Source organism: Phoenix dactylifera, chromosome 7, assembly GCF_051530095.1.
Source record: "Phoenix dactylifera cultivar Ajwa chromosome 7, Ajwa_hap1_PhDact_Kaust_v1.1, whole genome shotgun sequence".
NCBI lineage: Eukaryota > Viridiplantae > Streptophyta > Magnoliopsida > Arecales > Arecaceae > Phoenix > Phoenix dactylifera.
This window is the reverse complement of record NC_143196.1, coordinates 27,033,601-27,060,487: the sequence shown is the minus strand read 5'-3', so window position 1 is coordinate 27,060,487 and position 26,887 is coordinate 27,033,601. Positions and strand designations below refer to the sequence as shown.

The following is a 26,887-nucleotide window of genomic DNA, read 5'->3' as shown; positions in this document are numbered from 1 at the left end:
AATTGAATTAGAATTGGAATGAGATGTATTTCGAGCATTAAATGAATCGACAATATAAGAAAGGAAGAAGAAGAAGAAGGCAGGAAAGCTAGAAGCAACCTAACGTATTGCCGGCAGTTCAGCCCGGCCACACCGTCCTTCCTCTTGAGCTCGAGAAGCAGTTTCCATCCCCTTGGCAAGTCATCCCCCACCACCGACGCATCAACGATCTTCCTCCTCTTCCTCCAGTTCCCCCACTGCCCTTGCAAGCCACTCAAAAACCGCAGCAGTTCCTCCTCCGCCTTTAACCCCGCCGTCCTTCGCCTCAGCTTCTCCCCAAAAGGATCCACCATTTCCCCCAACCCGACCAAATCCACCGCCACGCCCTTGGCATTCAGAACCTCCCGATCCCTATCATCCACCACTACCAACGCCTTGCTACTACTATCACCCGCGTCGGGATTCCGGTGGGTGGAGATGGGGGTGGCTACGGTTAGCGCTAGGTTGGTTTGAGACTGGGATGGGAGTTGGGGAGGGGGTGCGGAGGAGTCCTCACGGGCGAAGAGCTGGCGGAGGAAGGAGACGATCTGCTGATTCTTGCGGCGTCCTGGGTCGTCATCCTCGGCGCTGGTGCCGTCGGTGGCGGATGTGGCGGAGAAGGAATGGGGGGAGGAGGAGAGGTGGCCGCGGGGGCGGCGGCGGGCGATGGAGGAGGAGGAGGAGAACGAAGAAGGGGGGCCGTTGGGCTTGCGGGGGGCGAGGCGGAGGCGGGAGTAGGTCTGCTTGCGGCTGCCGGCGCTCTCATTGAAGACGGAGCGGTCGATCTTGGGGACGACGATATCGTCGCAGCGGTGGGGGTCGAAGGCGTTGGGACAGGAGAGGGAAAGGGTGTTGAGCTCGGCCTGGGAGAGGAGGCGGAGGTCGACCACCGGGATAAGCTCCGTCTCCATGGGAAGAGGAGAGAGCGAGCTTCGAAGGAAGGGATCTCAGAGAGAGGGAGAGAGGGAGGCAGGAAGGCAGGGCGGCTCATGGACTGAAGGTTTATAAAGGTCCGGATCCGATCACTCGGAAGCGACAATTGATAGGTCGCGGGTATGCACCTGAAATGCACGTGATCAGGTTTGTCTATGCCCGTTTTGGAAAATTTTGAAGGGCCGGGAGCCTTTCCAATTCCTCCAAAAAAAAAAAAAAAAAAAATATATATTTGATAAAAATTTTGAAAAAGCTGTTTTAGCTTTTTTTTTTTAGAAAACTAAAAATAATTTTTTTAGAAGAAGCTCCGAGTTTTCCGAAACACTGTTTTCAGCTTTATTAAGAAGCTATTTTTTTACCAAAATACCTTTATTAATATTTTTTTTCTCCCAAAATCCTCCATCCTACCGCCTCTTCCCCTCTCTCTCCCTCTCTATCTCCTTCTTTTCAACGCCGCCGGCTGTTTCTTTTTTCTTCTTTTTTTTGGTGAATCCATGGCTGCCCACGGTGGCCGCCACCGCCCATGGTCGGTGATCCTTCTGCAGGTCGTCACGACGCCACCCGTGGTGCGCGGTCGGCCCATGGAGCGGCTGGGCTCGGCCGCGGGGTGGCCGGGCCTCTGCTAGTCGCAGGACCACGGCGTCCCAGCCACGGGACCGGGGAAGCGAGCTGTAGCAAAGTCCCTATGGAGGCCGACCGTGGGGTGCTTTTTTGGGTGGCGGCATCCTCCTGCGGCGACGTGCGCCTGCGGTGGAGCTGTAGGGTGGCGATGTTCGCCCGCGGTAGGATACAGTTAGGAACTATTTTAAATAGGTCTAAAAGTTAAAATATAGCAAATTACGGCGCAGTCGGTCCAAAAATATTTCTTCAAAATAGTTACAGTTTTATTAGTCTCTCTATTAGCATGTTGGGCCCAAAAAGCAATTGCTATACCCCAAGTATGCCAAAGTAGAAGATGGCGACCATCTATGTAAGCGGTGCATCTCTAAATCCAATTACCATAGCCAAATCATCTTCGAGCAGAATTACATACGTCTCATATTTTAACTTCGGAACATTTTTTTTGACTGATTTCAGCTCACAACTTCTTGGCTTAAAAATTTTAATTGGGTCCTTTCAATTATCATACTGACTCAATATGATCTTCATTTACCCACCGTCCAATACTAGTACTCCCCGACTTAATTCTACGCCCTCAAGATCATTCCCACGAGTCCTTCACTACCTCCACCGCACCGCAAAATCAATCCCTCCAACCTCCTCATCAACATCGCTCGACATGTCAAGATTGCCGACTTTGGGTTCGATAAGATCCTGACCAAGGTCACGGACCGTTGGGATTATAGCCTAAATAAGCCTGAAGCTGAGCAATACCAACCTCAATGAGGGTTCCATGATGGCTATTCTAGTGATCAGTAACTTTGGTCTCAGCATGCTCATATCTAGGGTGATTCCCTTTTGGTAAGTATCCATAGTGCAACCCTTCACTTTGCAATAAAAGAATTGGACGCTCTGATTGATTTTCTTGATCAAGGATCAAAATTCAAGCCTAGTAGAAGTACCCATGTGGAAAGCCGTCAAGAAACCAACAATGCAGGATGATTCTTGTTTCCTAGGAGCTCCCACCATTTAATTTTCTTAAGGTAAACTTCGACGACAGTATCTTGGATGGTGGTAACAGAGGAGTGAACTTTGTGATCAAAGACCATGAGTCCAGATTCATTGTAGCGGATGGGCGGCGTACAGCCCGGGAGTCGGTCATTGGACTAGAGCTGAGAGTAGCCTAGAAGGGTTTCACCTTCGCTAGGCATGCAATGGGAGCAGACTGCATTCACTTGGAGGGCGACTTAGCCATAGTAATTGATTGGATATAGGGAAGACACAACAATGAAGGATTACACCAGTTGCTTCAAGATATGCGAAGAATTTCAAGGGAGCTTTCTGCCTTCAGAGCCACGCGCATCTTTCGGGAGGCGAACGAGACAGCCGACTAAGTTGCGTCCTATGCTGTGCACCACTTGGGGGCTTCCTCAGAAAGAGTATTGAGTCCTGCATGCTCTACAGCAGATACTTATTTCAGATTACTCGGAGTGCACTCAAGCTCGATTAATATGAGGCACCGGCTCATAAAAAAAAGAAAGAAAAAAAAAAAACAGAAACCAGCACTGCAATCGCGAGAGCAAACGGCGCATAATCCCTCAGTTTGCATTTATCCACTGCAATCTCTCCATGAAAGGACTCTATTTTGCTCGTAGGCCATGAAGTTATAAGGCCTAGCACACACCGGTGGATTAGTTAGAGAATCAAGAGCATGGGGCAAGGACGGCCTCTGGTATTCCAATAACCCAGTAAATAAGCAATGAGTCTGCTGAAACAGGGGGCATTATCGGTTCAAGTGACCTTGAAGCCAATGCTGCTAGGCATCTCAAGGACAAGGTCGTCAGGGATTTGGAAAGGTTTTTTTTGAATCAAGAAGATGATAGAGGAGTTTGAGGGAGGCGACTCGGGAAGAGTCAGGAAGGGTAGGGGTTGTGGAGAGGGTGCCGAGGAGAAGAACAGCATGGGGAAGAGGGAAGGGGAACGAGAGGAGGGAGGATAGGGCGGAGAGCAGAGGGAGGGGAGGGGCGAGGGATTTATAGAGCCAAGCGTGGAAGAGGGAGAGGAGAGAGGGAAGGGAAGAATGGGTACTTCCTATTTCTAATCTAAATTCAAATGCTCATCATTTTTCAATTTTCTCAATTATAATTCATAATAAATGTTGAGAGTGCATACCAAAAAAATTGGAATCTCACAAAAAAAAGGAAATCGAAGTCGCATAATTTTTATTTAAGGATTTACATTAGGTTGGACGAGTTCATGGCTTCCTTATCCTTCCACATTAAAAGAATGTTGGGTCCATATCTATAAGTTGTTTTGAGCTTGATCTTGAGTCAAAACTTTAAATCCAATTTAGAATTGCACAAATTTAGGGCTCATAATTTATGAGCTTGATGGTCCAACCAATCTCAACCAATATTTATATGGTATATATTTAAATGTTTGGCATAGGCCACAGAATTATAATAAGAATACAAAAATACAATATTAAAAATTGTTTATCATAAGGTAAAGATTCTAGTCATTAAAAAATTATTCTTCTAACTAAGGGTTATACATAAATTACTACTATAGATTTGGAATTATAAACATGATTACGAATTGGGATAAGCATATTCTTTTTTGAATTTTGATTTATTACTCATTTGAGTTGGCCCGAGCTTAGTTGTAAATTTTTAGGCTAAGCTTGGGCCCATGTATCTTCAGTTGAGTATGGGGCAAGTTGAACTCAACCTAGGTATAGTAATCTGAACCAGTGCAATCCGCTTGATGTGCATCTCTATCCTTACTAAGAAGTAACAAGATGTAGTTAAATTTTCAGGATTTGACATCATATATAATCTGGTGATACATGTGAAGATAGATAGTTTGCACTATCTTTTTTTAAGGGAATGTCGAACTCATTATTCCATAATTAACATAAGATAAAGGATTCATACAAAAGGCCCTCGAGGTAAGCTTTATATTAGTTATTTGAAATGGGAGAATGCTTAAAAGAGAACTTAAGTTTAGTTGGGACCCAAACTCTCAATTTATGTAAGACTAGTTCTTAACACATGAACATTACCCTTTCCCACTTGGGCAAGAGGGCAGGGTTTGATTCCAGAAGGGTTGGGGGAGGGGAGGGGAGGGGAGTAGATAGAGTTGATTGAGATATGTTGATTAAAGAGAGTAGAGAGATCCTATTGAGACAGGTGGAGTTCAAATATAGAAGTTCTAATTTCTTACTAGAGAAAATAAAGTGAGCCAATTGGGTCTTTGTGGTGGGTTTGAAATTCTGTTTCTTATTTATAATATGAGTCCGAGCAAAACAAGGAGTCTTTAGGGTCTAGAAGCTGAGGGTATGTGCAATAATTTAGAACTTCATCTAAAAAGACTAACCAGAAGATCCTATTTGAATTCTTCAGCTCTATATAAATATCAAAAATGTACCTAATGCATTATCGATGTGGGACTAAACATGTTGCAGGAAATCCTTTGATAACACGGATTCCTATTTCTCAATGATATCCCAGGATCGAGACAATTGGCTGAATCCTGTGAAACTATTTCATAGAAGTTATTGAGAGACAGGAGAGTAAGTTTATAAACCCCATTTATCAAGCGAAAGCTCGCATACAGGAAAGGCAACGAATATTGTCAACCACCGTGTAACATAAATAGTAGAGATACGGCGGGTATGCTTCCTTCAAAGACTGGCAGATCGATAAAAAATCAAGGATCCTCTTTTGTGTCTGCTCTTTGAAGTTTAAACCACCATGATAGACCGTTCCCCATTAATTAAGTAGAACGCGTCACGCCGCTCGTTCTTTTGATAAGAAGTTTATAAACCCCCTTCATCAAGCGAAAGTTCGCAGACAGGAAAGGCAATGAATATTGTTAACCACCGTGTAATGTAAATAGTAGAGGTATGCTGGGCATGCTTCTTTCAAAGACTGGCAGACCGATAAAAAATCAAGAATCCTCTTTTGTATCTTCAAAGACACAGATCCTCACATACTTCTCTTGTTTGAACCCCAACATTCTCGCGGAGCTAAAGATCCACTTTTATTCAAATCTAATTACCAATACAAATCCAATCACAAGTACTTCTATTAGTCCATGGTCAAGTCAAGTAGATCCATACTGCAATATCCTTCAGCTTATATAAGTCAGGGACTGGATCCACTCTAACTCCACTTAATCTATTATATCTTGTCCTTATAAGATATACAGTCATCTGTCACATGCCACTCGTGCTAGTGAGATGGAGCATAATAATATAAACCTCATTTCCTGTTATTAATACTAAGATAATCAAAATTAAAGAATGGCATATTTTTCTTACTCTACTATACTTTCAATATAAATTTAAGCATTTATAAATAAATGTTGTGTATCTTGCCCTTTTCTTAGGAACCAAGATAGGGACAAGATTGAGTTGTTATGCGTTGAAGGTCAAAAATAACGGTCATCAGTGTTATGATGAAAAGTGAACAACTACTCCATCAACATGCCATGTACAACAGATCTACATGAGATTGTTAAATTCAATTCAGAATGGCATCGGGGTTAAGTGGGTTTGGCTTTTGTCTTTGATTTCAAAGATATGTTTTCACATATTACTTGAGATTTTGAGTATAAGTTTTACTTTTATACTAGAATAAAATAGAAGCAGAGAACGATAACAAATTAAAAATACAAATTATAGTAATAATTAATAAAAGCCTCTTAAAGCTAAGTTAACCATAAAAAACCTTTTGGTTTAGTAACTATTCTTTTATTTACTTTAATAATACTTAAGATATATTTATAATTCTTTTATTTCAAGTAATCTTATTATTGTTTCGACTTAAATTTTTATTTGTATTTTATTTTACTATTATAACTTATTATATACTATCATAATAGCTAGGAATAGCTCATAAAATATAAAATTTTATAACATGAAAATAATTTTATTTACTAGTAAAAATCTATAATAAGATTGTAGCCTCCCACTGGTGTTTGTTGCTACTGCAGCACATATTCCTCCAATTTCTCTACCTACAGGCCTTCACATCCTTGATTTGCCCAGGAACAAGATCAAAGTGATCGAGGAGGTCGGAAACCTGACACGAGTTTGCAATCGTGATCTAATTTATAATCCCATCTCCCAAATCAGTCATGATAGCAATCATGGTAGGCACTGGATGTACAGTAAATTTTGCTGCCTTCTTAATTTCTTTTGATGCATATAATCTTTAAGCCAAGTGCTTTCTTGGACACAGATTTAACAACCAATCATCAGTAACTGAACTGAAAATAATTGTCCAATGACTTCTTCAGGACTGTCAAACCGCTTTCTCATCTGACAGCTATATCTTGTTGGAAATAAAATCGGCAGTCTACAGGGGCTTCATAAGCTTCAAAAGATTTCAGTTCTTGACCTAAGCTTTAATAATTTAACCACAGGCAAGGCCCTCTTACAGCTCATTGGCCACAACCCTCCATTGGACCTCAACCTGTCAGGCAATCCAAAGCAGAGCAAAGTTGGGGTCAATTGGTTGTAGAAAGCTGTCTCGACCTCCCACAGCTTGTTTACCTGAAAAAATAGCGCCATAAAAAAAAAATGAGGCCAAGGAAGGTGGCAACTAGCAGCATTGCAGGGGGCCAAACTTTGAGGATAGCAGGTCCGATTTATCAGAGGAGGCTGGCGAGACAGGCAAACAAGGGTTTGAGAGCTATGAACAAGTGCAGGACCAGAAAAGGTGACGAGCAGAAAAATCAATACACAGCTTGAAGGGCAAGCACCAACACTTGTGCCATACTCTGCAAGACAAGCATCAAACACTCGGTTCAGAAGAAAAGAAATCATATATGAGAGATAAAATTGACTGTAGATATCGATTAGTAGGTATTAGGGATGCAACATGGAGAACATGCTGCTTCACCTATTCCTGCACAAAGGTGAGAGCAGACATTGTAGACTTGCAAATGAAACAAAGAAACGGGAATCAGAGACTTCTGGCATTACTTGCTTTAATTAGGGTAGTTGTACAAATTGTTTGTAGTTGCTGGTCGCTTTCTTGTTGCCTACATGATTTAAAAGAAATTAATTACTTGAGGAAAAAATAAGTTACATGTTACTTATCACTTTCAAAAAGGGATGTAAGGTGTCACACAGGAAACAGAAGATGGGAAGAGGTAAGGAAATATCCTAAAAAACAAAAAGCAGAAGCTCTCAATGACATATACAAACCTATGAAAATGCATAAAAGATATAAGGAATCTTAAATATTAACCTCTGGCTATCAATAGACTGCATGGTTTATTAGATTCTTATCCATTATTCCCTAAGAATTTTCCATGCATTTTCTCGTTTATGAGAAAAGAAAATGATTTTTTTTCTAAAGGTCATGTTGATAAAAAAAAGCACCGGAAAACTTACTGATTGGAGCACACATCATCAAATAACTCATGGAAATTACTTGCAAAACAAATGGTTGAATTCTAAACATATTGATTACAGCTGCAAGTGGATCCAATTGACCCATTGTTGATTTAAACCAACTCAAAAATACAGGGGTCCTATCTGAGCCATGGTAATTTGTATCATGCTTGGATAAAAAAAACTTATTTCTCAATTCAGATATGGATTGATGCCAAGCAAAACCAATCTAAAACAAATACAATATTTTTTTTTTCTGCACCATCCAGACCCTCCTTGAATTTAAGAAAGTAAGGTGCTTTTAGGAATAACTTAATGTAGTAAATCAACTATTCGGGTTCTCAATAGTAACAACATGTGATTGTTAGTATGTGGACAGGTTGTTAAGAAAGCATATATCTTGTTATAAATGTTATCTTTTTACGAGATACATTTATGATAAAAAGTAATCCAATTACACCAATTTCCTATGGTTAATGTTGTGGTTGTCTATTTTCTGATTTGAGCTAAAGACCTGATGGATCAATAAAATAAACCTTAAATCTTATCCATCCATGTCACGCCCCCGCCTGCGCGAGGCACGTGAGCCACCCAGTGCCCACGTGGGGGCCACATGAGGGGGAAACACGGGGCTCCCCTGCCAGATATTGTCCGGTTCTGGAGCTTCACGCAAGCGTCCTTCACCCCTCCCCGGTTTTGTTTTCCACCCAAAACGCGTCTGCAGGATTTGGAGACACCCGCCTCATATGCCCAGGCTTTGGAACGAGTCTTTCCGATGTGGGACTATTGGGTCTCACACCCTTCCCACCATCGGACAAGAGTCGTCCTCGGCTCTGATACCAAATGTCACGCCCCCGCCTCTGCGAGGCACGTGAGGCACCTAGTGCCCACGTGGGAGCCACATGAGGGGGGAACACGGGGCTCCCCTGCCAGATATTGTCCGGTTCTGGGGCTTCACGCAAGCGTCCTTCACCCCTCCCCGGTTTTATTTTCCACCCAAAACGCGTCTGCAGGATTTGGAGACACCCGCCTCATATGCCCAGGCTCTGGAACGAGTCTTTCCGATGTGGGACTATTGGGCCTCACACCCTTCCCACCATCGGACAAGAGCCGTCCTCGGCTCTGATACCAAATGTCACGCCCCCGCCTGCGCGAGGCACGTGAGCCACCCAGTGCCCACGTGGGGGCCACATGAGGGGGAAACACGGGGCTCCCCTGCCAGATATTGTCCGGTTCTGGAGCTTCACGCAAGCGTCCTTCACCCCTCCCCGGTTTTGTTTTCCACCCAAAACGCGTCTGCAGGATTTGGAGACACCCGCCTCATATGCCCAGGCTTTGGAACGAGTCTTTCCGATGTGGGACTATTGGGTCTCACACCAAAATGTCACGCCCCCGCCTCTGCGAGGCACGTGAGGCACCTAGTGCCCACGTGGGGGCCACATGAGGGGGGAACACGGGGCTCCCCTGCCAGATATTGTCCGGTTCTGGGGCTTCACGCAAGCGTCCTTCACCCCTCCCCGGTTTTGTTTTCCACCCAAAACGCGTCTGCAGGATTTGGAGACACCCGCCTCATATGCCCAGGCTCTGGAACGAGTCTTTCCGATGTGGGACTATTGGGCCTCACACCCTTCCCACCATCGGACAAGAGCCGTCCTCGGCTCTGATACCAAATGTCACGCCCCCGCCTCTGCGAGGCACGTGAGGCACCTAGTGCCCACGTGGGAGCCACATGAGGGGGGAACACGGGGCTCCCCTGCCAGATATTGTCCGGTTCTGGGGCTTCACGCAAGCGTCCTTCACCCCTCCCCGGTTTTATTTTCCACCCAAAACGCGTCTGCAGGATTTGGAGACACCCGCCTCATATGCCCAGGCTCTGGAACGAGTCTTTCCGATGTGGGACTATTGGGCCTCACACCCTTCCCACCATCGGACAAGAGCCGTCCTCGGCTCTGATACCAAATGTCACGCCTCCGCCTCTGCGCGAAGCACGTGAGGCATTTCCCCATCATCGGAAAGACTCGTTCCAAAGGAGAATGATATTGTCAAACCGGACAATATCAAGGAAAATACTTGAATTCAGATATTCTCCTTTGTCAAAGGAGAATATTGTTATAGAATATTTCCGATGTGGCTCTGATATTAAACGAGTCTTTCCTTGAATTCAGAACCGGACAATATCTGGCAGGGGAGCCCCGTGTTCCCCCCTCATGTGGCCCCCACGTGGGCACTAGGTGCCTCACGTGCTTCGCGCAGAGGCGGAGGCGTGACATTTGGTATCAGAGCCGAAGACGGCTCTTGTCCGATGGTGGGAAGGGTGTGAGGCCCAATAGTCCCACATCGGAAAGACTCGTTTCAGAGCCTGGGCATATGAGGCGGGTGTCTCCAAATCCTGCAGACGCGTTTTGGGTGGAAAACAAAACCGGGGAGGGGTGAAGGACGCTTGCGTGAAGCCCCAGAACCGGACAATATCTGGCAGGGGAGCCCCGTGTTCCCCCCTCATGTGGCTCCCACGTGGGCACTAGGTGCCTCACGTGCCTCGCAGAGGCGGGGGCGTGACATTTGGTATCAGAGCCGAGGACGACTCTTGTCCGATGGTGGGAAGGGTGTGAGACCCAATAGTCCCACATCGGAAAGACTCGTTCCAAAGCCTGGGCATATGAGGCGGGTGTCTCCAAATCCTGCAGACGCGTTTTGGGTGGAAAACAAAACCGGGGAGGGGTGAAGGACGCTTGCGTGAAGCTCCAGAACCGGACAATATCTGGCAGGGGAGCCCCGTGTTTCCCCCTCATGTGGCCCCCACGTGGGCACTGGGTGGCTCACGTGCCTCGCGCAGGCGGGGGCGTGACAATCCAAATCTGAGTTTAAGTGGATCAAGCTTAGATCATACACAACGTCTCCAATCTCACTAGCTTGCAACCCTAGTATTAGGTTGGTTATTGTCAAGACAAATTTTTACCAGAATGAAACTAGCTGCATCAAAACTGATATCCTCTATTCCTTGAGAGGTTTGAATTTTGACTAAAATTTTCCATTATGAGATTAAGCATCCAGGATGATCAGTTGTTAGCATACCTTCACATTCAATTCCAGTATACAAATAAATAGACTCCATTAAGGATGACCTAAGACCCATGCACAACGGCTGCCTTTCGATTATCAATACTGTGCCTAAATACCCCATTCTTCAGAGGAAAAGAAGCTCATTTGTTTGAAAGATCGCTTAGGTGTACGAAGACAAAATCTTGCCAAATGTCAATATATGTCATTCACTCTCTAAATTCTGAATCGCCCAAAGATAACTAGCGTAGCATGATCTGGTGGTTTAATTGGTGAACAAAGCCAAAATCTAAAACTGAGATGTTCAATGGGATGCAGACTGGTTGCTGAAATTGCTCTTAATTGTAGAGTGATCGAAAAGATGGAAGCATAGGAGGTTGTGATTAGTATTTCTTAAAATATCTGGTGGTTTATTGCATCTATAAAGCCTTCTACAGTGGGATCTCGTAAGGACGCTACTGTTATAACATAAAAAACCTTCAAGTTTCGAACTTGGAAGCAAACCAGAGTGGTGGCTTCGTTTCACTAGGTTCAATAGGAAAAGGTAAGAAGGTTGCTCGCCTGGAAAAGCAGCAAAATTCTGATATCACAATTTTGAACGTAAATCTGCAAGAAAGCTTGTAAAGGTGTTGCAGATGGGGTTTTAAATTATTCCAAGCAATTCCTTTTAATAACAAGTAATTACAGAAGAATCAAGCATCTTCCAATTTGAGAAACTGAGCACTAATTGTAGGATGAGAAGTTATAATACCCTTAAGAAAAATAACTGAGGAGATCCAGCTCTACTTGACTGGGTGAATTGAATATCACTCGGTTTGGAGGGAAAGGGGAGCGCTCTATGGTGTGTAAGCCCCGATGCCTCTCTCTGCACAACATGCCTGCACCCCTCTTTGTCTCTCTCTCTCTCTGCCTCCAAACACACACCCCCTTTTTCTCACTCTTACCACCGATGCTCTCTCTCTCTCTCTCTCTTGTATCTCTCTCTTGCATGCCCCATGCTCCCTCTCTCTTTCTCCTACCTCTCTTACATGCCCATGCTCTCTGTCCAGTATGCTCGTCCCTCTTGTCTTCCTCCCACTCACACACTCTTCCTTATGTTGAGAATCTCTCTCCCTTTTTCTCTCATGTCAAGCCCTCTTCTTGCTGCACTCTCTCGCATCCTCTCAGGATAGGCAACTCTTTCTTCTCTTCTCTCTCATCTCTCACTCGATCTCTCCTTCTATTGCTTGCTATCTCTCATATGTACTTCTATTGTTACGAGCAAACCGGCTAATATTCTCCTTCCCATCTTGTTTTCTCTCAAGGCTAGAGGCTAGGGCTTCTCATCTCAAGGAATAAGAGGAGGATAGAAGGCATGAATCATCAGGTGATTGCATTTAGTTAAATACCTCACCCTATAATTTTGGAGTCCTATGTGCATTTGAAATCTATATAGATTGATCATGCATGTCAGGGTAAGGCTCATGTATAATAGAATTCTTCAAATGATAGATCCTAGATGTTCCCATTTTATGATTATTGCAATTATTTCTCCATGAATATCAGCAATGCAATAGTCTTACTACTTTAAATAAATTTATTTAGGGGTTTTCTTGTGTTTTATGGGACATATAGCAATATTAAGCTTCATCCCCAGGCTACCAAGTAGTAGTTTTCCCTTGCCTAGAGCCACCATTTGGTGGTTGTTCTTGTGGATTTTCAGCCCTAAGTTGTAGTGCACCTAGAGGGCTTCTTAATTGTTTAGGCTTTGTGGTTTAGCCATGAAAGAAAGGTTATGCAGCCCCCTATGGGGGAAGATCTATGTTTTAGACCTAGGATCGAGCTTTTGAGTAGTCATATGAATCTAAATAAATGTCATGATCATGTTGTCTAAGGTTGTGATAGTGTAGTCGTTGCTCCTTGTTGGAAGGATCTACTTATAATTACTCGTGATTAGGTAAGTTACCTCTATCACTTATAATAGGTTGAAAATTAAATTTTATATAATTATTTATTCGAAATGACATTAGATGGATTCATTACATTGAAAACATGGTATCATGTGCTTAGCTTTTAAATAGTTTGTATTGCAAAATTAGCTAATTGTATCCCCTTGAAAGCTTGATTTTATGGTTACACATTAAAAACTTATATTATGAAAATAAATAGTTTATGTTTTTTATAAATACAATATTTTTATAACTTGGATGAAGTACGGAGGAGCAACAAGGCTCTTAACATTTATTGAGATGGAAACCTGTTATTTTAGGAATTTGTGTCAATTTGAAAATGAAAGGATTATTTACATTTTGGGAGCTTTGTTTATGCGAATTACTTTGGAAATTCTAAATCTTAACTGGGTTTTGGACATTGGTGAACCTTTGAGAATGATACCGAAAACAAAATTATGACTTGTCTGAACTTTCTCAGTTTGACTATGATCCCGCCTAGCTAGTAGGCTCATCATTTCCATTGTTGTACTCAAAGACTATTTTCTTTCAAGCCTTGTAACAGGGCAAAATGTGGTTGTGCTAATCGTTGGTATTATTATACTCAAAAACTAGTTTCTTCCATGCCTCCATCATAGGACCAAATGTGATTTCAAGCCAATACCAGATGGCCAAATGTGGTTTCAGGCCATCTCATGGGGCTAATTGTGGCCATAGTCATAAAGACACAGAGAGTGAATAAATTGTATAGCTAAATTTTCAGAAAACTCATTGAAAATGTTCAACAATTATTTTTTTTATCGTAGTTTAATTGTTCCACCTCTTTTACAAGTTATCACTTGTTGAATTTTTAAAATTTCTGATTGCTTACAAAGTGAGATTGTAATTGCTCTATGTTTCATAATTTACTTCCAATATTTTCATGAACTTACTATTATTTATTTATTTATCTATTTTACTTAGGCTTGATCCCTCTAGTGGTGTTAATGGTAACTTATTGGGCTAATTAGCTCACTTTTCCATGTTTTCGTTTTTCTTTTGAAAACACCAAGAATTGGCTACTGGTTACAGGTAGTGAGCATGGAAGGCTCAGACTATGTTTGGTGTTGCTTCTGTTTTATAAAAAGAGAAGAAGCCAGAAGCAAGGTTTTCTAGCTCCTCCTAAAAAGCGTTTTTATTTCTGCTAGAAGTAGTCAATAGTTGAATCCAATCTTTCCTATTATTTTACTATCCATAGTAGTGCAAAAGAAAGGTCCAACTACAGCAGCACTTTTCGTAAAATGTTGCCAAACACATTGTCCTTTGGAAGTGCTTTGTGCATTAATCACAAAAGCACTTTTTTAAAGCACTACCAAACGTGCCCTTTGGTTTGGAACTATTGTCTTAGTTCTTGTTAGCCTTAGTTGTGCTATAACTTAGTATGTTGTGGCTGTCAGCAACTTTGAGAAATATATGTTTTCAAAATTTCGTATTAGTGGATTTCCTTAGTTTTGGAGATTTGTTGGATTGGATTCTAGTTAGTAGTTGGTTTTTTTTAATAGTGTGGTTAATGGATGCTTTGAGCCTGACAATTGTTTGTCATGTGGAATTTGAGTAGAATATTTCTTTTTGTGGATATTGTTGTAGGATTATGAATTCCAAGTATTACACCTTGCACGTCTTTTAGAACCTAGCACTATGGGATATGCAGTTATTTGTCATGTGCCTTGGCTCATGCATTCGAGTTGGAAGCATGAGAAAAGTACACTTCACACTATCTTCCATTTTGACATCTAAATCATTATTGTCATTGTCAATTTCTTTTTTTTAATAGTAATATTGTTATTGTCATTTTAAACTTTTCACTAGTAGTAGTCACACCCATTACCAACCAGTACTAACAACAAACCTGACCTACTTTGCCAGCATAAAAGCAAACATAATCTATTTCAAAAATGAAAAAGGCAAAGGTTTCTAAATACCATATAAGTGAAACAATAGATGAAGCAAGGAGGAAAAAGAGAAAAGGGTTAAATGCAAAAAACTTGAGATATCCACAACTCTTTGAAGACAAAAAATACATGGCAAGACTGCCTCATCCTACATGCCCAAGGTTAAAGAGACAATCTGATCCAAGCCACAGCCACACTTATAGATGCATAGACATATGAAGGCATATATGCATGGATTGTAGAAAAGCAACAAGATGGAAAGTTGGATTAGAGGCTAAAGAGAGGATGAGATGAAGAGATAGAAGTAAGTAGGCAGAGAAACAAAAGGTATGGGGTCTTTTGACAGAAAGTGAGAAGGTTCTCTATTATAATAGCATTATCTCCCAATTGAGACTTAATAAATAGGTGAGAACTATAGCATAGGACAATGAATTTATGAAGTTCTATTTCCACCAAGAAAATTATAAAAATGAGGCTCTCAAGAAAAATCTATGGTTTGATCAATCTCGGTCCACCCTAATTGTTAGGATCTTTGCCTTTTCAATGCAAGGCCATATTCAACATCCTAGTTGCAAGAACCAACCAATCAACATTCCAGTATCCATGGTTCGCCATAACGGTGCGTACCATCTCATACCGGACATACTGCACCATACCAATACCAAACCAAGATGCATACCGAGTCTTGGTATGCCGAACCGACTCCCGTACTGAGCGTATCAATATTGTAACAGCATGGTATCGATACAATATCTGGTATTGAGACAGCAAACCTTGTTAGTATCCATACCAAAAGGACATTCTACTAAAACAGACTACATTTAGAATACTTGAAAATAAAGCTTCGGTGCCCTTTAAAACCTTAGTTAACTCACTTAATTCAATAATCTTTATAACCTTAATTCACTCCCTCAAGTAGCCCAAGTCACATTAAGAGAACTTGCATCATTATCATCTAACCTATAATAGCTTTCTATCAAATGTTTCCCAATGCAACTATCATTCAACTCTTTCACTCTATATACTTGAATCAAAATGAAAATGCACATAGTCCTTACTGGTACTTTATGAATTATTGACCTAGCTTGCCAAAAAAATTCCACCCAAACCCAATCCTAGTTGAGGAGAATCACTCATTAGTTACACCTTCCACAATGCATGCTAAAAAGGATGGAAATCCTATACTTTGAATGCCTTAAACATCTCAGAACATATACATTCAAGCAACCAGTATTACAAACTCAAATTGCAAGTCTTGAAAAGGTCAAAATCATAGATATGCTTATTACTCTCTGACATCAAACATCTGATTTCATCATCTCATCTCTGAGCCACCCAGTAGAACTACTCGAATCAAGTCCATCACTCCTTCCCTTGCAAGATCCTAGCTTCACCATTACCAATGCCAAATCCTCATCCTCTGACAAGCATGGATCTTTTGATAACCCACTTATTAACACAAAGACTTGTATAGAAACTACTTCTACAAGAATATCCTTCATATTCTCCAATATAACATTACTCCATGTTTCAGCGAATTAGGACTATCAAAATCCACTTCTTTTGGAGTCCTAAGAGGCTGACAAGATTTTAAAAGTTCTCAAGTTCCAAACATGCAATTGAATACTAGTCAGCTTACACCAGAAGTGGACTCTCTCTTTTGTTGTCATAGCACCTACTTCCCTACCCAACAAGAAAGAAGGAAACATTTACCTCTTTTAAGCTTAATTGTAGGATTCTTTTCTTTAAGTGCTACATTGTCTCCAAGGGTGCATTTCTAGTTTTCTATTCATGAGACCAGTCTTGGACTGTTCTTAGCTTTCTTTTGCACATTGCCGTAGATATTGCTACCATGACTCCAACTAAATCACAATGAATTAATTTGCACTCCTTTTGTCTTTTGCTCCATTTCAGAGCATAATCCGATAAAAATATATTATACATTTGGTCATAAGTTAGATTCCAATAAGATTTACCAAGTATGACAGTCCACAATTTGGATGCCTCTAAGGCCAACTTGCTTTGTTTTCTCACTTAACTCATCCATGTCAACACACATCATAAAGCTATAATCCTAAGTTGAGATGCATGAATAGGTACCAATACCAGATAATGCTATAAGGTGCCAAACATTAAAAAATAGACATAATGAACATCATCATATACAACAATATATCTACAAATATATATCAATAATTTTTAATCTATTACAAAACAAGACTGAATATTGATATATTTCCTGCAAAAAGATTTTACTAAACATAAGGAGATGAACTACGCACCATCTATGAAATAACAGTCATGGATTGTACTGCAAGAATGGCAAAACTGAGCCACAAAAGTCATAAGTCTTATTAACACAGGTTGAATTATTTGCCTTCTATTCTAGAATAATATCTACATGCTGCCATTATAGGCTTATTATAGAATTACACTATATAGTTTATCTTTGTTATTTTGGTAATCTATGTAATTTGTTTTTATCCTATCATAATCTTATGTTATGTTAACAGGTACAATGTTATTTGAAAAAAAATGAAGGCTTAGCTTAAGTATTGGAACAATTAATTGATTTGATTGAAAGAATTACACATTACTAAGATGTTAGCGACAAACCAAAATAAAGCAAGAAAAGTGAATCAGTGATGTGTAAGTTCAACAAAGAAAAAATAATATGTCAATGAGAACAAGAAGTTACCAGTCAATAGCCTGTAACTGAATTACTCAAATACCCCTAAAATGGAGGAAGTTGCCTCAAAGCCCCAATCTCATGCAAGATGCCAGTTCCAGCAGCAATCAAATAGACCCAGCCTGCCCTGCTGCCTTCATTGCCAATGATGTTCCCTTCTCAAATCAATCTACATTAATATATAAAATAGGCACTATCAGCCATTAATCCTTTTTTCAACAATTGCCTCGCCTCCTTCGGATTCTGTCATGCATGCATATCTATGCAATTTCTCATTGAACACCACCTGCGGGTCCTTCTCGATCAAACTCCCATCATCCTTATAAGCATCCTTCAAGAATACAGCCCAGTTCATTGCAGTGCCTGCAAGATAAAATGCCCGGGGCTGCTTCAAAAGCATCTGGTACGTATGCTTTGTGAGGCTAAACTCTTCCTTGAACTCCACAAGATGGTGAATCCAAGCCCTCTTCTCCAATGTCAAGCTCAGGAATTCATGAATCACGCCTACCCGGTATTTCTCTGCCTCCAGCGACCATGGCTTCAGCTCCGACCCATCAGAATATGGCGACACCAAGGGGAGAGTAGTCAGAGAGTTCAACGTTCTCTCGTCATCCTCCTCCAGAGGTAAGGACTTTCCATGGGGAATGGTAAATTTGAAGGTCCTCAGAACCCGGGCCTCATCGGGGACAAAGTCGCGCTCCAGGGTACTGACGGCAAGCGCCGGATCCCACTCCACGAGCTCGAGCACATGGCGGCCGTCGGGGTCGACGGCGATGCGGAAGAAGTCCGGGTACTTGCGGACCCGATCGCGGAAGTCGTCGGGGAGGCCAAATAGGAGGCGGCAGTGATGGAGCTTGGCGAGGGGGATCCGGCGGCCGGCGGAGATCATGAGAAGCTTGCGGACAGTTGTGACGCGCTGGGGCTCCATGGCGTCCATGAGGGCGCGCTCCTCTTCGAGGAGGGAATCCATGAGGGGGGTGAAGGCGAGGTAGGGCTTGGAGTCGGGGGGGAGGCGGGGGAGGTGGAGGAGGAGGGGGTGACGGGCGGCGAAGCGGGAGACCTTGCGGCCGCGAGGGAAGCCAAGCTCGCGGTGGAGCTTGCCGGCGTCGGCGAGGGGGAGGCCACGGCCGGGGAGGCCGGCGAGGAAGGACTTGGTGCGGGTGATGAAGCGGAGGTGGGCTTCGCCGTGGAGGATGGTCTCGAAGTGGGGGACGCGGCGGCCGGCGTCGTGCTGGATGGGCCGCACGCGGGGGCTCTGCAGCTTCTTCCGGAGCTTCTTCCGCTGCCGGCAGTTGAGGAAGGGGAGGACGTCAGCGGCGGAGGGAGCGGAGGGGGCGGCGGAGGCGGCGCCGGAGGGGAGGTTGCGGTTGGGGTTAGGTTTTGGGGAGAGGAGGGAGGAGAGGTTGGCGGTGGCGAAGCGGCGCCATGCCATGAGCTCGCTTGGGAGAGGGAGAGGCTTTACGATTGAGGTTCGAGTCGTTATGATATAAGATTACTGCTTTATGGGTGGTGTTGATACTGCAGGGTCATTTTATCCCATTTAGGCCCGTTTGGATAACCTGGGCAATCCAAATCTATTTGGATTACCTGGGCAATCATTTTTTCAGAATGGGCCGGCCCAAATTTTATAGGAATAAAAAAAATTATTATTATTATTATTCCATCCTATAGGAATATAGATTCGAATGGGATTAGCTGACATAGACAAGGCTAGACCTCATATTATATAATACCAAAAATCCTGTTTCCAATGCTAACGCTAAGAATCCACTAGGATTATCCAAAGATCCAATAGAATTATCTAAATAGATCCTTAAAGAAAAAGATTGTTGATTAGAGATTAGTGGCTCAGCGATTTGCTGTTATGTAAAAAACTATGTTTAAATAAATTGATGGGTGGCTTGCTTGATAATAAGTGGCGATTTTATGTAGTCATTTTACCGAGTGGCTTGGACGATAATTGCCAATAGAAGTTTTTGATTTGGCTGCCGCCGGTGGCAATGAATATAATCTTGCTATCTAATATTTTTCATGAGGGCAATGATCAAGATTAAAGTTGTGGAAAATAAGAGCAAATAATAATGGTGGAAAATAAATTTCCTGCTATATTTTTGAAGAGATGAAAGCAAATGAGATCTTCATATTTTGACTGCAATGGATAGAACCATGTGTATCTACAAAAGCCATATAGAAACAGAGGCAACTTGGGCGGCCCCAACACATCACAATGAACAAGATAGGGTGGTGCAGTAGAAATTTCATTAATGAAAGCATGAAACAGTAACTTTCTACTTTTGGCTATTCAATAAATTTCACAAACTGTATCGATATCAAATAAAAAGTCAAAGGACAAAAACAAAAAAGTCAAGCCCGACCGGAAGCCAAGCAACATTGATTTGGCAGAACATCTGCCATTCCAATGGTATGAAGTCCATCGTCAGAAGAAAGAGGGTCAGCAAAGCCTTCTAGAAAGCCACTAAAACTTCAAGTCTTAGTCTGACTCCATGTCATTCGATGGAAGCCAAGATACTGTCCGAAGAAAAAACGGCCGTGCCTGCACATCGTCCGAGAAAACCAAAGACCCTGAGTTGACCAAGGTAGAATTTTCACAACCTATTGCGGCAACAAAATAGCTACCATATGTACTATTCTGACGGCTGTTAGGTTAATGTAAGAAAAGTTTTTCTTCAGGAAGCCTTATTTGGATAAGTTTGCTTAATAATGATGTATTAGGAGTTTATTTTCATGTTTAACTTGGACACTAAGGATACCCGGTTGTCCTAATCCCTTATAGAGCTCCTAAAGTCTATAAACACACCCTATATATCCTCTGTATTCATCTAGCTTGGTAAATTCTGGGAATTGGCAGCAAGCCAGATGATAGAGTCCTTAGTTGCAACATGCTACAATGGTGTTGCTCAGTTAAGTACTTGGTGATGATAGAGCCCTTCCAATTGTAAGATGGGAAGATACTACTTATCCCTAATTAGTTAGTTCCTTAGTTTTCTTAGCTTTTAGGTTTTAAATTTTATTTTATGCTTCCTTAGTAGTTTAGATTATTGCTTAACTAGTTTAATCTTATGCTAAGTAGCTCTAAAACTAATATTTGACCTACCATGCTTGTGCCACTCACTAGATTTTATAGAAGATGGTAAATGAAAGCCGAGATGTCCAAAATGATGATGCCATGCGGTAGCTGAGACTTGGGTGCTAAAGAGAGCTAGCTGATGTGATGATTTGTTAGAAGAAATAGAAAGAGAGCAAATATCCTCTTTAGCTGGTCTGGACAGTAGCAGTGTTTTTGTAATAATTTAGGACCTAATTCAGAAAGGCTAGCCAAAAGATATTATTTGAGTTCATTGGTCCTGTATAAATATCCAAAATATACCTAACGCCTAACTGATATGAAACTAAACATACCCTCATAAGTTCTCACAAACTCCTTCCTATTTAAGTTCTAGTAACCTCGCCGTGCTAAGGATCCAAATCTATATAAATCCATTTATAAGTATTACAAATCTAATTGCAAAATACCACGATCGGCTTGTAATCAGTCCTAGTAGATTCATGCTGAAGTATCTTCTAGTCCATATAGACTATGGACCGGATCTGCTCTGATATATACTATTTATAACAATTCAAGATTTTATCCAAAAAGATTAGCTAGAATGTATTATTTTAATTTCTTGACTTTATATAATTACCCAAGATCTATCCGGTACATAACTAATATAGAACTACATACAAACTCATGGGTCCTCATGGTTCCCATTCGAGATACTTGATAGAGAAACCCCATGGAGAGAATTCAACACAGCATTAGTTATCACTAGCGAGTTTTAAAATAGAATATGAGGAACAACTATAACATCCATCATGAAGAGCCAAAGTAGATTTTGCAGTAGATGAGGAATCAACATGAGAAATGGGAAGACCCTTACCATCTCCAACACAAACTTGATCCGAACCCGAATATAGCTAAGATTGATGTAGAGTATTAGGATCAAAACTCATGTGAGAGGCGGCACATGAGTGGGGAATCCATTGGCTATCAACAAAGTAAGGCATGGATGCAGTCCAGCGATTGAGAGGTAGCAGTAATAATATTCGTCTGTTATATTGTTGTGGCTGTCCAGGAGTGGAGATAGGTTGCTGAGGGATATAGAAAGGAAAGTCAAGTGATACTTGTGGCCGTGTCTGCTCATGTAGACGACCTCGCCGGTTGTTGTTATCGTTGTTGCCTCTAGAATAAGAGCTATTGAGAATTGGAGGCTCTCTATTTAACTTTCTATGGATGTAATAAATGGATCTTATCTGAGACCTAACAAGATCAGAATTTTTTAACCTCTCATCCATTGCAGCAAGTGAATTTGGCAGTCTTGATGTGTTGGAGGTCATATAGAAGATTTGGTTTTAAAATCATAGACTGTTGTTGAAATAGTTGAGCTGAGGTATTGCAAATAGAGCTGATCACAGACCAATCTTCGGGCCTAACCCTATTCATTTTCAATCGGATTTCGGGTTGGCCTATTTAAGTTTGATTTTTTCTATGCCCAAGTCCGACCCATGATCAGCTCTAGTTGCAAACCTCTTTTGCACCAAACTTTCAGAAAGAGTAGCATTGATGCAAATTTATACAATGTGATCAAGCTCCCTCCAATGTTGGTAGGCAGGGTTCAGTTGTGGTTATTGTCCAAAGGTGAATGTGGCAATGACCTTGGGAGGGGCCAGCTTGGAACCATCAACAAAGCCCATCAAGCCTATGCTAATGAGGATGGACTCAAGTTGATCGCACCATATATAAGTAGTTTGGCCCTACAAGTTTGACATAGTTAGAGATGTTGCTAATGGAAGCACCACCCATGAGGTTGAAGTTTGAGTGATGTTGGATGCAGACTCCATGAATAAAGGTTTTGAGAAGAGATGATGGATTTTGGACAACATGTGTTTGTTTAGGAAGAATTTTAGATTGTTGAAGTTTTGATGGTAATGATACCATGAGAGAGAAAAAGTTTTTTGGAAAGAATTTGTTTGATTAGTTCTTTTGGGAAGATCCTAATTTATACAGCACAAATTAGCTGCAGATGGAATGTGTACAACGTAAAATATGTCAGATAATGGTGGCTATACATGGGAGTATGGGTAGTGATAGAAAGCAATAATAATCAGGCATGGAGGTAAGTATGGTGGCAGTTCTACATAGCATGTGATCAAACAAGGTATGCCCATATATGGTAGATTGGCAATCATATCCATAATTCAAGAGCTAGATTTTTTTTTTTTCTTTGATGAGATGGATGGCTCACATGACTCTAGTACGAATACATCTCCAATATAATGTCATTCATCCAAATCATGGCACCAGAATGGTCCACAATGAAGGAAAAACAAAGGAAGACATCTAGTCTGCAGTATTGTTTACTTCTCGATAAATAAATTCTTCGTAAGATGAGTTGCCATGATGTTTCAAAGAGCCATTGCTACCCTTGTCCTTCTCATCTTTTACAAAAATGAAATCAATGCAAGCAGCTGGGCCTTTATAGTAGGGGTGGCAAAATATGACCCGACCCGCCAATCCGACCCGTGTTCGACCCGCCATAAACAGGTTTGGGTTTGGCCTAAACAGGTTCGAGTCGTAAACAGGTCGACCCGTTTAACCTGTTTATTAATTGGGTCGGATACGGGTTTTAGATGTCTGACCCGTTTAAACCGTTTAACCCGTTTAACTGTTGGGTAGGTTAAACAGGTCTAAACAGGTTAAACGGGTTAAACAGATTAAACGGATTAAACGGATTAAACAGGTCTAAACAGGTTAAACGGGTCTAAACAGGTCTAAACAGGTCGGGTTGGGCAGATTAAACAGGTTGGGTTGGACAAATTAAACAGGTCTAAACAGGTTAAACGGGTCAGGTTGGGCAAACAGGTTAAACAGGTCGGGTCGGGTTGGGTAAACAGATTACCTGTTTATTAAACAGGTTAAACGGGTCGGGTCGGGTTACCTGTTTAATAAACAGGTCAGGTTCAGGTTTGCAATTCCTGACCCGTTTAATAAACAGGTCGGGTTCAGATTTATAGTTTTCTGACCCGACCTGTATTTGACCCGACCTGTTTATGCCTGACCCGACCCGATTGCCACCCCTACTTTATAGGCAAAAATGTCTGCATTCCCCCTAATTTGTGCCCTTGTTTTCATCAAGATTCAAATCCATATTGGCACATGTCTTGACAAAACATTCTTACAAAATTGTTTTTAGAACACTTCCAATAGATCCTATCATCGACTTGAAAGAGTTTTAAAAACTGCCTAGCTTCCACAATGCATCTTTAGAACAACATCGTAGATGTATGAAGATACAAAAGGCGGCCCCAATAATTATTGGTGGTTTATTGGCAAATCTGATTATCAATTGACCAATTTTGTATGGTTAAAAGGAGTTGACTGCTGCTGGAATAAAGTTTCTCCAAGTAATCTTATTCTAATTATTGATGGGGCTTGATAAAATGTTTAATCATTTGAAAGAGTTGTATAGAGTTAAGTTGTTTAGCTTATCTACATAAATTCAAAAAGACAAAAAGCTACTAAAATATACTCTAAAACTCGCTTGATTTTCTTATATTTTGTTAATGGAATTTAATTATTTTTAATGAAATTAAAAGGAAAAATTGAGATTTATCTCCATTTTTTGATAAAAAATAGATTAGTTTAAAAATAATTTTGTAACGAAACAAAGGCTTGGAAAGTTTTTGATTGTTTCTCAACAAAATTAAAAACGTAAAATAAAATCTTTTATCAATTTTTGTTGAAAACAATTAGATTGATTGTCAATGATTTTCTAAAAATCAAAGATTTCAAAATCTCCGATCTGCTAAATTTGATGAAAATAATTAAATTAGTTTTAAATGATTTTAAAGATTTTATAATTTTCGACCTGCTGAATTTGGAACAGCAACCTAAAGATATTTCGTTGAAACTAACTAGATTTCTCTGCTCTACCGAGTTAAGATCGTGAATACTTAGATAGTTAAGATGGTAAATTGATCCTTTAATATATAAATGAACAATATTGGTATTGAGAGTGACTTTCAATTTATTCTCTAAAATATTTGTGGTTTATTAGCGAAATATGACTATTATTTGACAAATTTTGCCTGATTTGAAGGAGTTGAGCATTGTTGGAATAAAGTGTGTGCAAGTAATCTTATTCTAGTTATTGAACAGGCTTGACAGAATGGTTAATTATTTGAAAGAGCTCTCTATAGTGTAAAGACGAAAAATTTTGATGGTTAATTATTTGAAAGAGCTTTCTATAGTGTAAAGACGAAAAATTTTGATTGTTTTCAAATGAAATTAAAGAGATAAAAAAAAATCTTATTTTTTGGTAAATAATTGATTAGTTTTTTATTATTTTTATTTTTTAAAAAAATAAAAATTTTAAAACTTTCGATCCGCTGGATTCAAACCAACGACTTAAAGATTGCTAGTTAAAACCAACTATTGTCCTCCTCTCTACCGAGCTAAGGTCGGTTCATTACAATGTTACATCAAATTTATATTGCGTAGAGTTTTGAAGCTTGGTTTCCACTTGAAGAAGAAGATATCCAACAAATTACTTTTCAATAGATAAGACAAAATAGTCTTGATTAAAAAGTAACATTTTGATGTTTCAAAATAATAATGATTATAATCTTAATATACTCTAATTTTATAACCTAGGAGAGTGGAGATATGGATAACTAAAGGAGTTTGCACTGAAGATTATATTTGTCAACTAACACAAAAATATTAAACTGATTGGTCATTGATTGGATCATGGGACTACTTTATCTCATTTATAAAAAGCTAAAGTCATAACTGTATTCCATCAATAAAGAAGGACTATTTTGGAATTTTTTTGAAATAGAGGGACTAGTCCAACAGTTGAAAGGGCAAGTCAGTTATTAGTAGATTATATTTGACTTAAAATGCAGTTCAAAATTGACTTGCTCAAGCATGATTTAATTAAGCTCAAATATAATTAATTAATCAAGTTCACACCTTGTTTTTATTATTTTTGCTATATGTTTTATTACTTTATTAAAATATGGTTTAATATATTAAAAATATATTCTAGCAATGAGATAAAACCATGAATTGTAGTACATTGAGGAGATCTCAGGCTCTAATCAAATATGAGCTATTTGGGAACACTTCAGGCTTGGTCTTTTTTTTTCTTTTTTTTTTTAAATTCCTTCTCAAGTTAAAAACACCTCGGCTCAAATCAGAATTTAGTTATAATTAGGCCTGGCTGGCTGGAGATCAGCTTATTTGCAAGCTTGAGGCAAGAAATTAGTCCTCCTGAGATAGCCTACACTATTGAAGAAAGGTGATCTCCAGGCCTCTAAAATCTCAGGATTGAAGACTATTCCTTCTTTCAGCTACTTCTTCCCCACCATAAAGATCAAGCAAAATGTGCAGCTAACTCTTAAATGACCACCAAATTTGGTTCGAATATACAACGGTTCAATTCTGTGGGATGTCGACCCCTGTTTCGACTCTCTCAATGCCTATTGCGTCATATACTCCAAGAATGCCAAAGTGACAGACATCCAAAACAATGGAGACAGACAAATATAACTGCCAATTGCCACTGGCCAACGTAATTTCAGAGACTGGTAAATTAATTTCTTCTCTTTCTAGGAGTAAAACAGTTCTTCCTTTTAGTCATTTATAATTTTGTGAAAGATTATGACTGTATTAATAAAATAAGAACCTAGAGGCACAGTAATCAAGCCAGCATAGTAGTGTAAAAAAAATAATGAGAGGAGAAAGTTAAGCAGGGGTCAGATAGAGAAGCAAACTTATGTTGAGAAATCTCATGGAAGATTAAGCACATTATTACAAATGGCCGTCGACCTCACAGTTTGATTAACACGTTATCATGGTCTGATATAATAGTAATAACATCCATTATTTATCTTAAAGCATAACGTAAAATTTTAATATTAAAAAAATTAATGAAATAATGGCTGTGGTAATGATGCTATAATGGATAATGATAGAAAAACAGAAATATTATTTTTTCTTTTTACTAAATAAAATAGTATATTTTTTGGAGGGAATTCTGAAAGAAAAGTTTAAATTTAAAAATAAATAGTATTTTATTGAAAAGAAAGCATAATGAAAAAATAACAGCTATCATTTGTATTATAACGGTCTGTAATAACAGAAAATAACAGAAAAAAATTTTAGACTCTTTCGAGTTATTTATGTCAACAACATTATGAGAGATGGCGAAAACCATTACAATGGTTGTTACAACAATTATAATACCAATATTTCAAACTA

General features: G+C 40.3%; 2 protein-coding genes across 13 annotated transcripts in view; both read right to left on the bottom strand.

The window, feature by feature from the left end:
* Window positions 1-1,010, bottom strand: part of LOC120111032 (uncharacterized) — a 35,202-nt gene extending 34,192 nt beyond the window's left edge. For 4 of the 9 annotated variants that reach the window (XM_089924380.1, XM_089924381.1, XM_089924384.1 and 1 more), the window contains exon 1: window positions 100-1,010. In XM_089924380.1, coding sequence (XP_089780506.1) covers window positions 100-929 — 830 coding nt within the window. In that variant the 5' untranslated portion in view covers window positions 930-1,010. The remainder of the gene's footprint in view (window positions 1-99) is intronic. The other 5 variants (XM_089924376.1, XM_089924379.1, XM_089924377.1 and 2 more) reach the window with 2 other exon arrangements.
* Window positions 1,011-6,722: 5,712 nt separating this feature from the next.
* Window positions 6,723-19,029, bottom strand: LOC103722401 (Ubiquitin carboxyl-terminal hydrolase family protein). 4 transcript variants are annotated; one of them, XM_089924375.1, is made up of 3 exons: window positions 17,572-19,029; window positions 7,112-7,602; window positions 6,723-7,031 (listed from the first exon to the last, which is right to left on the bottom strand). In XM_089924375.1, the coding sequence occupies exon 1, from the start codon at window positions 18,992-18,994 to the stop codon at window positions 17,759-17,761; it is 1,236 nt and encodes a 411-aa protein (XP_089780501.1). In that variant the 5' UTR covers window positions 18,995-19,029; the 3' UTR covers window positions 6,723-7,031; window positions 7,112-7,602; window positions 17,572-17,758. The 4 variants fall into 4 exon arrangements, with proteins under 4 accessions (XP_089780501.1, XP_008811171.4, XP_088557537.2 ...); XM_008812949.6 differs by having other exon boundaries at window positions 6,723-7,338; window positions 7,544-7,602; XM_088701411.2 differs by having other exon boundaries at window positions 6,723-7,602.
* Window positions 19,030-26,887: the final 7,858 nt, after the last annotated feature.

Bases quoted from the DNA above. Each gene is read 5' to 3' on its own strand.
- LOC103722401 (XM_088701411.2), bottom strand. From the start codon at position 18,994: ATGGCATGGCGCCGCTTCGCCACCGCCAACCTCTCCTCCCTCCTCTCC.